This window comes from Salvia splendens, chromosome 15 (assembly GCF_004379255.2).
Source record: "Salvia splendens isolate huo1 chromosome 15, SspV2, whole genome shotgun sequence".
Classification (NCBI taxonomy): domain Eukaryota; kingdom Viridiplantae; phylum Streptophyta; class Magnoliopsida; order Lamiales; family Lamiaceae; genus Salvia; species Salvia splendens.
This window is the reverse complement of record NC_056046.1, coordinates 2425771-2438645: the sequence shown is the minus strand read 5'-3', so window position 1 is coordinate 2438645 and position 12875 is coordinate 2425771. Positions and strand designations below refer to the sequence as shown.

General features: G+C 43.7%; 2 protein-coding genes across 2 annotated transcripts; one reads left to right on the top strand and one right to left on the bottom strand.

Annotated features, from left to right (window-relative positions):
* The first annotated feature begins 2205 nt into the window (after positions 1-2205).
* LOC121768625 (polyphenol oxidase I, chloroplastic-like) lies at positions 2206-9420 on the top strand. The gene is made up of 3 exons (XM_042165153.1): positions 2206-2667; positions 8056-8219; positions 8301-9420. The coding sequence occupies exons 1-3, from the start codon at positions 2206-2208 to the stop codon at positions 9418-9420; spliced, it is 1746 nt and encodes a 581-aa protein (XP_042021087.1).
* Positions 9421-10663: 1243 nt separating this feature from the next.
* LOC121769470 (polyphenol oxidase I, chloroplastic-like) lies at positions 10664-12657 on the bottom strand. The gene is made up of 2 exons (XM_042166288.1): positions 12092-12657; positions 10664-11970 (listed from the first exon to the last, which is right to left on the bottom strand). The coding sequence occupies exons 1-2, from the start codon at positions 12626-12628 to the stop codon at positions 10816-10818; spliced, it is 1692 nt and encodes a 563-aa protein (XP_042022222.1). The 5' UTR covers positions 12629-12657; the 3' UTR covers positions 10664-10815.
* Positions 12658-12875: the final 218 nt, after the last annotated feature.

Here is a 12875-nt window from a genome sequence, read left to right as displayed (position 1 = left end):
TAAACATTTGTTTTTGGCAAATACATATTACTTTTTGCAATCATCAAGTGTATATATATATATATATATATATATATATATATATATATATATATATATATACTATAACTTTTCTTGCTCAAATCAATATACTAACTTGTCTTGCTAGGCTAAGATTTTGATTTAGTAAATTTTGTACGTATTTTTTGGATTATAACTTGAGTCTAAGTCTACACACACAATCGTGAAATTACGTGAGAGAGGCAAAGAGAGAGGGGTGAGTTATTGAGGGATGAGACTATAGAATATCATCGACAAAGTAAAGAAATTTGTCACTAAGTTAGAAACTTCTATTGGTGGTATGTATACTTGTAATTATTAATTAAGTACGTGATTATTAATTTATATTTTTCTACAACACGTCGTATTCCATAAATCGAGCATCGTGCTAATCAAAGTTCATACCAATCATGAATTGCTTTACTATATTTTACTTACTCTTTTTCTATAAAAAGATTCAAAACGGAAAGTCGCCAAATATGAATCTAAATATTTTATTTATAAATATGTGTTAATAAAAATTATGGAATTATATTGTTCCTATTAAAAGGGTGTTTATATATAGGTGGCTTTCATATTAAAATAAACATCCAATAAATTACGACAAGCATGCGATGCACACTTCATGATTGACAATTTGAAAGTTCATATATTTAATATTTTTATTTTACTTTTACATTTTATAAATTGTGACAAGAAATATGATTGGTCTGCCAAATGATTTACAAAAACCAAACCTTTTCAACAAAGAAAAATGATAGATATACTCGTCGTTGTGCAAACAATATGCGTTTCATTAATAACGACGCACAACCCTTGTGCGTCACTCCCCCATTCGGAATAAATCTAATCTTCTTCATTAAAATGGAATTCAATTAACATGTTTGACCAAAAAAAGAAAGAACTCTCATTTTGGTTTGTCTATGATTTATAGAATCATTTACTTTATTTCACTTTTTATATGCAAACCTCACATTCCACCAATTTTTTACACTCACAATCCAATATAAAACCAATACTTAAAATGAATCTCACATTCCACTAACTTTTTTTACTTTTCTTCACAAATTCAAACAATTTCTTAAAACTCGTGCCGAGTCAAAATGGCTCTTTAAATCGTGGACAAAGGGAGTATCAAATTCAAGGTTTAGGAACTCAATATCAATATAGTATATTAAATATATCAACACGAACACATAACAATGTCAACACAATACAGTACTCATTTTCATTTCGTCATAGTTGAGTCATTTTATTTTCTACACTCATTTTGCAAAACGATAATAAATAGTTGACTAAAGTCCCAAAATGGTCATTAAAATATTACATTTTTTTAGTCCAAATCATTATCTTTTGAATTATTCGGTCCCTCACATTTGAAATCGGATCACATTTGGTCCATTTTGGACGGTTCCGTCAAATTTTTGACGATTTTAATTACCGGGTCACAAATCCGTCACTAATTGGGAGAAACTGATCCGTCACTAATAAAGTCGTTTTAATAAATGTAGATTTTTCGGAATCATTATTATAACATAATAACATCAGTTCAGTTGTTATTGGAAGTGTTTTAGAGGTTTAAATTTTAATATGTGGTCATGATTTGGGATACAAGTACAACAATATAAGTATTATGATTTGGGATACAAGTACAACAATATATTATCCTTATTCGTATCATAATATCTATTTCATGTTCAGGCGTTTACTACCAGAATTGTTAGCCCATATATTTGTTCCAACATTTCTAAAAATGAAAACAATACTCTCTCTACTTTTTATTCTCTCTTACTTTACTCTCTCTTCATTAACTCACAAAATAACACTACATAAAATCCCGTATTGAAAAATAAATGTTGCATATTTAATGGGACGGATGGAGTAGAATAAAAGTGAAATGGGACATTTAATGACGGACGCACTTGTTAAGTTGTTAGGCAGGCAAAAGGCACGTGTTTATGTACCTACTTATTTATTTCGTTTCTACAAAATCTCATTTATTATTTGAGAAATGATTCTATACGAAAGGATCTGTCTACATCTATCATATAGTTCAAACGTTCAAATCAAGCTATTAGTAGAAATTAAATTATTAAAAAAACATGAATGCATAGAAGCACTCCCTATATAAACCCATGCATCCCCAGCAATAGAAATCACCAAACCATGGCTTCTCTTCAATCTTCCTTCACGGTGCTCGCCACCACCCCCACCCCCCGCAATTCCTCACTCTCCAAGCCCTCCCTCCTCCCCACCACCAATGCAAGGCGGAGCCACCGCTTCCGCGTCTCCTGCAGCAGCAACGGCGGCGGCGGTGTTGACCGCCGCAACATGCTGCTAGGGCTCGGCGGCCTCTATGGCGCAAGCAACCTTATCTCCGGCCGCAAAGCCAATGCTGACCCGATCCTGCCTCCTGACCTAAGCCAGTGCGACCCGACCGGCGCCACCACCACTTCGGGCGGACAGACAGTAAGCCTCGACGTCGACTGCTGCCCCCCCTACACCGACATCCAGTCCGACTACAAGCTCCCCTCGTTCACCACGCCCCGGGTTAGGCCAGCGGCCAACCGGGGGACCCTGAAGCCCGAATATATTGCCAAGTACCAGCTAGCCATTCAGAGTGTGAAAGTGTGTCCATGCAAACTACTGGAGCTCGGCTTCTGAGCTCGGAAATGAAGCTCGGTTTTGAGTCCGGTTGTGATCGAGTGGTGGAGCCTCGGCAGCTCCGAGAAGAGATCAAGAAATAAAGCTCGGCTTTGAGCTAGCCGAGAAAGGCAGTTCGGTTGATAGCCGAGAAAGGCAGTTCGGTTGATAACCGAGAAAGGCAGTTCGGTTGATAGCCGAGAAATGCAGTTCGGTTGCTAACCAAGAATGGCAGTTCGGTTTTAGCCGAGCAGCGGTTATAACTAACTTTGGGAAATAGAGTTAGTTGGATTTTATTTCTTGATTGCATCTTGTATAAATAGCTCGATAGAGCTCAGTAGTGAGAGACGCAGAACACAGATTACACACACAATTAGAAGAGAATTCTTGCACTAGCTAGCGTTTGCTTAGAGTGATAGATTGTGAGTGTGAAGTTCTTGTATTGAGAGTTCCATCAATAAGATTCCGGTCATCTTCTCCGTGGACGTAGGTGGATTATCACCGAACCACGTTATATCGTTTGCGTGCTTTATTTCCTCGTTCGTGCGTGTGTGAGATCGGCGGTATCACGACCCAACAAGTGGCGCCGTCTGTGGGAAGACTTCCACGATTTGCCGATTGATTGGTTTCTGGGTGAGTTCGTGTCTAGAGGTTCCGTTGTATAAGCTGATCTTGGCGATTGCCCACCGCTCGTTTTGAGAAATGTCTACAGCCAAGTTCGAGGTGGAAAAGTTCACCGGGAGAAACGATTTTGGGCTGTGGAGGCTGAAGATGAAGGCCATCTTGATGCAGCAAGGCCTATGGGATATCTTGAAGAATGAAGGTGACGCTAAAGAAGGCAAACCTGATGCTGATGAAAAGGAGAAGCAAAGGCTTCAAGATATGCAGTATAAGGCTTATAGCACCCTGATCTTGAACCTCACGGACAGGGTGCTAAGGGAAGTTTCCAAGGAGGAGACGGCTGCAGGAGTATGGGGGAAACTTGAGTCATTGTACATGACCAAGTCTCTGGCGAACCGGTTACATTTGAAGCAAAGGCTTCTTGCTTTCAAGTTTTCAGATGGGAAGAGCATTTCTGAACAGCTCGAGGAGTTTGGGAAATGCATAGATGATCTTGAGAATATCGATGAGGTCATTAAAGATGAGGATAAGGCATTGATGTTGCTCAATTCCCTGCCTAAAAGTTATGAGCACTTCAAGGATGCAGTGCTTCTTGGAAGAGAAACCAAGGTCACCTATGAAGAGATTCATTCTGCATTGAAGATGAAGGAATCGCAGAAGGCTAATAACAAACAAACTGATCCAGTAGCTGAGAGTCTGCATGTGAAAAATAATCAGAATAAAAGGGGTTCCAAGAAGAAGTTCCAGAAGAAGGAAGAAGGTGGAGTATGGAAGGAGAAGAGAAGCTGTCACTACTGTAAGAAACCGGGCCATTTAAAGAAGCATTGTTTTGCTTGGAAGAGGAAACAAGAGCAAGAAAAGGCTGGGAACATAGAGACTGCTGATCTGGCTCAGGATGTTGAAGATAATGAAGCTTTGAATATCCACTCAGGGGCCAAGATTGAAGAATGCTGGATCATGGATTCAGGGTGCTCCTTCCACATTTGCTCACACAAATCTTGGTTCCAAGAATTATCAGCTTGGGAAGGATCAGTGATGCTAGGAAATGATCAAGTGTGCAATGTCAAGGGCATTGGGAACATCAGATTGAGGATAAAGGATGGGAGTATGAAGACTCTCACAGAAGTCAGATTCATTCCTCAAATCAAGAGAAATTTAATATCTCTTGGAATGCTAGAGTCAAAAGGGTGCAGATTCAACTCTGGTGATGGGATCCTCACAGTAACAAAAGGCACCAGAATTGTGATGGAGGCCCAGAGAAAGAACAGCCTATACTATTTGCTGGGTGAAACCGTGGTTGATGCTGTGAATCTTGCCCAGACAGAAGACCTGCATCTATGGCATGCCAGGCTTGGACATGTGGGTGAGAAAGGCATAAGAGAGCTGGCTAAACAAGGAGTGATGAAGTTAAGTGCATCAGACAGCCTAAAGAAATGTGAATCTTGCATTCTAGGAAAGGCAAAGAAGCTGCCATTTTCTGGTGGGAAACACACTTCATCAGCCCCATTTGTGTATGCCCACAGTGACTTGTGGGGGCCATCCCAAACTGAATCCATAGGTGGAGGTAAGTATTTCATCTCCATCATAGATGATTACTCAAGAAAAGTGTGGATTTACATTCTAAGAGAGAAGTCCCAAGCTTTTGAAAAATTTAGAGAATGGCATGCTAGATATGAGAATGAAAAGGGCTCAGTGCTTAAATATCTAAGGACTGATAATGGCATGGAGTTTCTGTCTGCGGAGTTTGATAGTTTCTGTAAGGTGAAAGGGATAAGAAGGCATAGGACCGTGCCAAGAAATCCTCAACAGAGCGGGCTGGCAGAAAGAATGAATAGGACATTGCTAGAAAGGGTGAGGTGCATGCTATTCTACTCTGGAATGCCAAAGAGATTCTGGGCAGAGGCTGTCTCTACTGCAGCTAATCTGATCAATAAGTGTCCATCATCTGCTATATCCAATGAGACCCCAGATCAAAGATGGTATGGAAGCCTAGGTGATTACTCAGCCTTGAAGGTGTTTGGGTGTGCTGCTTATGCACACATTAAGCAGAGTAAATTGGAGCCAAGGGCAAAGAAATGTGTGTTGTTGGGATACCAAGATGGGGTAAAAGGATACAGATTGTGGAATTTGGATAGAGAAGGCAGAAATATCATTGTGAGCAGAGATGTGACATTCAATGAAGAGGAGATGCCATTTAAAGATGATGGGAAGCCCTCTGGTGGTGGCAGTAGCTCTGAAATGCAAAACCTTGAGTTTGGTGGAGAATCTGCTGGAACAGACACTGATGAGGATGTTGTGATCACAGGAAATCAAGAAGAAGGTGGAGCAACTAGCTCTCAACATACTCAGAACACAGGTGAGCAGGAGTCACCAGTGCAGCAAGCTGCTGCAGCTCAAGGGGCCAGAAGAAATCCAAGAAGAAATGCAGGCCTACCTAGCAGATTCTCAGATTATGACATGAGCTTCTTTGCTCTATGTGTAGCAGAAGTACTCATGTTTTCAGAACCCTCAACCTATGAAGAAGCCATGAGTTGCAAGGAAAGTCAGAAATGGATCAAGGCCATGGAAGAAGAAATAGAGTCCTTGCTGAAAAATGGGACTTGGATTTTGGTGACTGATCCAGGGACTCAGAAGCTGATCAGTTGCAAATGGCTGTTTAAGAAGAAAGTAGAGGTGGGGGAAGTTGAAAGCATACGGTTTAAGGCAAGGCTGGTTGCTAGAGGATTCACACAAGTAGAGGGTATTGACTACACAGAGGTGTTCTCTCCAGTGGTGAAGCACACTTCCATTCGGATCTTATTGGCCATGACTGCTCATTTCAACTGGGAGCTGCATCAACTTGATGTGAAGACAGCATTTTTGCATGGAGATCTAGAGGAAACGATCTATATGATGCAGCCTAAGGGTTTTGAGAAGCCGGGAGAAGAAAAGAAAGTTTGCTTGTTAAAGAAAAGCCTATATGGGCTCAAGCAAAGCAGCCGGCAGTGGAACAAGAAGTTTCATGAGCAGATGGAATTGATGGCATTTGAGAGATCCAGTTTTGATAGCTGCGTGTATGTCAAGAGAAGTGGAAATCTAATACTGGCCTATCTACTGCTGTATGTGGATGATATTCTGCTGGCAGGATCAAGCAAGAGTGAGCTGCTGTCTGTCAAGGAGGAGTTGAAGCAGAGATTTGATATGAAAGATCTTGGGGAAGCCAAGAGAATCTTGGGTATGGATATTGTCAGGAACAGAAAGAAGAAAGAACTGAAATTGGTTCAGGCTGATTATATCAGAAAGGTGGTAGAAAAATACCAGGTAAGGAGTGAAAAGTCAGTATCCACTCCATTGGCTAGCTGCTTCAAACTCAGTAAAGAACAGATGCCAAAGACAGCTAAAGATAGAGAAGAGATGAGCAGGATACCCTATGCAAATATAGTGGGAAGTGTGATGTACTTGATGATATGTACAAGGCCGGATGTGGCTCATGCCATAAGCGTTGCAAGCAGATATATGGCTGATCCAGGTAGGGATCACTGGGCAGCACTAAAGTGGATTCTGAAATACCTGAAAGGGTCTGTCATGGTTGGCTTGAAGTTTGGTGGTGGAGTTTGGTCTGAGGAGAGGGAAGTCCTAGAAGGATTCTGTGACTCGGATTATGCGGCTAACTTAGACAACAGAAAGTCTCAGAGTGGTTACATATTCACACTATATGGCACAGCAATCAGCTGGAAATCAAATTTGCAGTCTGTGGTTGCACTGTCCACAACCGAAGCTGAGTATATTTCTCTGACTGAGGCTGCAAAGGAAGGAAAATGGTTGCAAGGAATCTTGGAAGATTTAGGAATGAAGCTGGGAGCAGTGAAGATTAACTGTGACAGCAACTCGGCTATATGTTTAGCAAAACATCAAATGTTCCATGAGAGGTCGAAGCATATAGATGTGAGGAGACACTTCATCAGAGATGAGATTCAAAGTGGAAAGATCAATGTGGTGAAAGTTCCTACCGAAGAAAATGCATCAGACATGTTGACAAAATCTCTGCCAACTTCGAAATTCAAACATTGTTTGAAGTTGGTTGAGATTGTGGAGTGTTGAAGCTTGTAACAAGGATTGAGAAGGGAATCCAGATATTGATGAAGTTTTGCAAGGACAAGGTGGAGATTTGTGAAAGTGTGTCCATGCAAACTACTGGAGCTCGGCTTCTGAGCTCGGAAATGAAGCTCGGTTTTGAGTCCGGTTGTGATCGAGTGGTGGAGCCTCGGCAGCTCCGAGAAGAGATCAAGAAATAAAGCTCGGCTTTGAGCTAGCCGAGAAAGGCAGTTCGGTTGATAGCCGAGAAAGGCAGTTCGGTTGATAACCGAGAAAGGCAGTTCGGTTGATAGCCGAGAAATGCAGTTCGGTTGCTAACCAAGAATGGCAGTTCGGTTTTAGCCGAGCAGCGGTTATAACTAACTTTGGGAAATAGAGTTAGTTGGATTTTATTTCTTGATTGCATCTTGTATAAATAGCTCGATAGAGCTCAGTAGTGAGAGACGCAGAACACAGATTACACACACAATTAGAAGAGAATTCTTGCACTAGCTAGCGTTTGCTTAGAGTGATAGATTGTGAGTGTGAAGTTCTTGTATTGAGAGTTCCATCAATAAGATTCCGGTCATCTTCTCCGTGGACGTAGGTGGATTATCACCGAACCACGTTATATCGTTTGCGTGCTTTATTTCCTCGTTCGTGCGTGTGTGAGATCGGCGGTATCACGACCCAACACAGAGGATGAGGGACCTCGACGTCACCGACCCGGACGACCCCCGCGGCTTCACTCAGCAAGCCAACATCCACTGCGCCTACTGCAACGGCCCCTACGACCAGCCCGACCACCCCGGCCTCGATCTCCAAGTCCACAACTCCTGGCTCTTCTTCCCCTTCCACAGATGGTACTGATAGAATTATACAGTGATTTAAGTTCTCTATTTATTGTTACATTAATTTATTTATGTTTCATGAATTGTTAACAGGTATCTCTACTTCTTCGAGAGGATCCTCGGCAGCCTCATCGACGACCCCACCTTCGCCATTCCATACTGGAACTGGGACAACCCTCGCGGCATGTTCATGCCCGAGATGTTCACCTTCCCGGGCACCCCAGCCTACGACGCTAACCGCGACCCGAGTCACATACCCACCGGCACCAACCCCGTCGTCACCCTCAACGTGGGCAGCACTGTCACCGACCCCGTCCAGATCATCAGCAACAACCTGACCCAGATGTACAATGAAATGATAGGCACCCCCGCCTCCGCCACCGACTTCATGGGGCAGCCCTACAGAGACGGGGACGCCCCACACGGCTTCTCCGGTGGGGGAACCTCTGAGCAAGGCTCTCACACCGCTATCCACGTGTGGGTTGGAGACCCCAACAACGAGTACAACGAGGACATGGGCAACTTCTATTCCGCGGGGCGGGACCCACTTTTCTACTGCCACCACGCTAACGTCGACAGAATGTGGACTCTCTGGAAAGACATCCCAGCGGACTACTCCAAGGAAATAACGGATCCAGATTTCTTGAAATCCGCCTTCATGTTCTACGACAAGAACAAGAACCTCGTCCGCGTCACGGTGGCCGACGCCCTGGACTACAAGAGAATGGGATACGAGTACGAGCCCAGCAACACCCCATGGATGAACTACCGCCCACAGCAGAGGCTGGTTCCTGCCAACCTCGAAAGCCTCTCCAAAACGGCGCAGACGGTGGCGAAGCTCTTCCCTCTGACTCTCAACAACACTGTTAAGGTCATCGTGCCCAAGCCGGCCACGGGCAAGGCAGACGAGACGCTGGTGATCGAGAACATCGTCACCGACAACACCAAGCTCGTCAAGTTTGGTGTGTTCATCAACGACGAGGACGACAAGCCGGAGGAGGTCGACAGGGCCGAGTATGCCGGGTCGTTCACGCAGCTGCCGCACAGGGTGAAGGCCAAGCAGAGCACTGGCAACCTCCGCTTGAACTTGAAGGAGCTCTACGAGAACATCAACATCGCCGATGATAAATCCGTTGTCGTCACCATTGTTCCCATCATCAACGGCTCCGCTGTCACCATTGGTAGTGTCAAGATCGTCCCTCGCGTTGCTTAACTGATCATTTCCATCTCGTCATGTTTTGTGTGGCTGAATAAACCTTTTGTTATTTGTTTCCAATAAAAAAATGTTTCCAGTTTCCGCGCCCTTTCTGTGGAAACATTAGTTTTTATCAAACTGTATTAATACTCCATTTTGTGGAGTATGATATTTTGAATTAATATGATATTTGAATGTCCCATTATTTTATTTTCCATTGGTTGCTTCACTGTTTTTATATACTCCACTCCATTTAACTATTTGGTTGTGATACAGTAAGTTGAAAATCTAACCGCTTAACTATTTGTGGTGTGAAGATGATTTGCTCTCAAAAGTCAAAATAATGGAATAGGGAAGATTTGGTGTCAAAAGTCAAAACAAATATATACAGTAGACTCTGAAATTGAAATCACCAAAGTATCCCACTAATTAAGTGGTTTTTCTGAATAATCGCCTAAGCTTCGAAAAATGTCCTTGTTCTTACCTTTCTGATTAAAATTAAGGGACGAAAAATAAAACATCCCAAAAAATAAAAGATTAAAATATAAATTAATATATAACATGAATTATTGTAGTTTCTACTATATTAAATGCATTTCAATTCCATTAATATTATTCACTTTGTTCAATGTAGCATAGAGTTGCAATTCACTCAATGTCGACAATTATCAATTTGGGATCGATCGGATGCATGTGGTTTCAAATAGTTTGACAAGTTACGTAAATGACTACTATATTGAAAAAAAATCTAGAAATAAATTGCAAGTTACTAATATAAATATAGTATTGAAGTTATTGCGGGTTAAATAAATAACTCACATGATGGAGGAACTTTACGTGTTTACCGAAAGGTGTCGTGACATTTTCAATATTTTTTTCGAAACATGTTTAACGTTCTCCACCTCACGGTCACGTCATTAAACCACTCAAAGATTTTAGCTAAATTAAATAAGTATTTCAATCATTCAACCCTAAAATATTACCTAAAATACAATAAAGTCGTTGATCATTATTACTATATCTTTTTTGGTTAAAAAGTAGTATTTAGAGAGTTAAATAGTACACCCAATACATTATTCTGGAATGCATCTTTTTTATCTTCACACATGTGACTTGAATTCTCAATTTCTTTGTTCAAAGTCTCTGTGTAAAAGAAAATTGCTACTAGAAACTAAGGAATAAACAAGAAATGAGAAGAAACAAGAACACTAGTCAGTGTAAATAACGTAGCATTCATTAAATGGATTCCAAATACTTGCTATGATTAAAAGAAATGTTTCATTAATCCATTTCGTATCCGGAAGAAGATACAAAGAAGGAGCACGAAATTGGAAACATTTTTATTGAAACACACAAATCTTATTCAAACATCAAGAAAACAGAGCAACGAACTCCAAAGGAGAAATCGACGAATCAAGCAGCAACACGTGGGATGATCTTGATGCCACCAATGGTGACTTCGTCCCCGTTAATGTGCGGTACAATGGTGACGACAATGGAATCATCATCGCCAATATTAATGTTCTCATACAGCTCCTTCAAGTTCAACCGGAGATCGCTCGCGCTCTCCTGCGCCCTCGCCCTGTGCGGCACCTGCGTGAATCCCCCGAGATACTCAGCTCTATCAAGCTCCTGCGGCTTGTCGTCTTCATCGTTGACGAAAACATCAAACCTGATGAGCTTGGTGCTGTCCGCGACAATCTTCTCGAGCACAAGCACTTCATCAGCTGCCCCCTTGCTTGGCTTAGGCACCAGAACCCTGACAGTCTTGTTCAGCTTGAGAGGGAAGAGTTTGTCTGGTCTGTTTGCATTCTTGCTCAACTTCTTGATGTCCACCGGGACGGCTCTCTGAGCCGGCCGGTAGGCCATCCATGGAGTATCGCTGTGTTCATACTTGTACCCCATTTTCCTGTGGTCCAAGCAGTCGGCGACCTTGACGCGCACCAGGTTCTTCTTCTCGTCGTAGAACATGAAGGCCGCGTCCTTGAAATCGGCATCCTCGATGTCCTTGGAGTAATCCGCGGGGATGTCCTTCCAGATAGTCCACATCCTGTCGACGTTAGCGTGGTGGGAGTAGAAGAGCGGGTCCCGCCCGGCCGAGTAGAAGTTCCCCATGTCCTCGCGGTTGCTGTTGTTGGGGTTTCCGGTCCAGACGTGGACGCCGGCGTGGGACCCACCCTCGGACGACCCTCCGCTGGCGCGCGCTGGGGGCGCATTCCCAGCGCTGTAGGGATCGCCCATGAAGTCGATGGCGGACTCCACGTCGCCGATCATCTCCTTGTACATCTGGGTTAGGTTGTTGGCGACGATCTGGACCGGGTCGGTCACGGGCGGGTTGGTTATGGTCAGCGTGACCAAGGCCGGGGGCCGATGCGTTGGGTCGCGGTTGATGTCCCACAGTGGCGATTTTTCGTTGTCGAACGCCGGGGGCATCTGCATTCCCCTGGGGTTGTCCCAGTTCCAGTAGGGTAGGGCGAAGGTGGGGTCGCCGATGAGTTCGCCCATGATCCTCTCGTAGAAGTAGAGATACCACCTGTGGAAGGCGAAGAATATCCACGAGTTGTGCACCTGGTCACATGGGGGCGAACGCAGAAAATAAAATTAGTATTTAAAAATACTAAAAATTAGCATAAATTTTGGATAAAAGAAAAAAATTAAGTTTACTAGGGGCTTAAGGCCGTTGTGGTACCTGGAGATCGATGCCGGGGAAGCCGATCTGGTCGTAGGGGCCGTTGCAGTAAGCGCAGTGGATGTTGGCTTGCTGGGTGAAGCCCCGGGGGTCGTCCGGGTCGGTCACGTCGAGCTCCCTCATCTTCTTGATGGCGAGCTCGTACTTGGCTTGGTACTCCTTGCTGATCCGGTGCGCGGCCGGCCTGACCCGGGGCTTGGTGACCCTCGGGAGCTTGTAGTCGGTCTGGACGTCGGTGTAGGGCGGGCAGCAGTTGACGTCGAGAACGACCACCTCACTGCCCTTAGTAGTCCACGCCCCTTTCGGGTCGCACGTGCTGAGGTCAGGAGGTAGGATCGGGCTCGCCTCGGCCTTCTGGCCGGGGACGAGGCTGGTGGCACCGTACAAGCCGCCGAGGCCGAGGAGCATGTTCCTCCGGTCAACGCCGCCGCCGCTGCATGAGACAACGGAGCGTTTGGTGACGGCGAGCTGGGATGGCGGAATGCGGGTGGTGGGGATGGTGGGGCGTGCCGTGAATGAGGATTGGAGGGAAGCCATGGTTTTGTGAATTGGTGATTTGGTTGCTGCCGATGCATGGGTATATATAGCAAATATTGGCTACTCTGTGTTTTATTAATTAATACTCCCATCATTCACACAATATGTAATAGTTTAGTCATTGTAGATCAAAATCCAACTAATCATACAATATTTAATTGAGCCATGTAGCATCGTTTTCTGATACTAATAAATGATATTCTTGACCAGCTAATTAAAAACATATAGCTAAATTAATCTTTTGCAA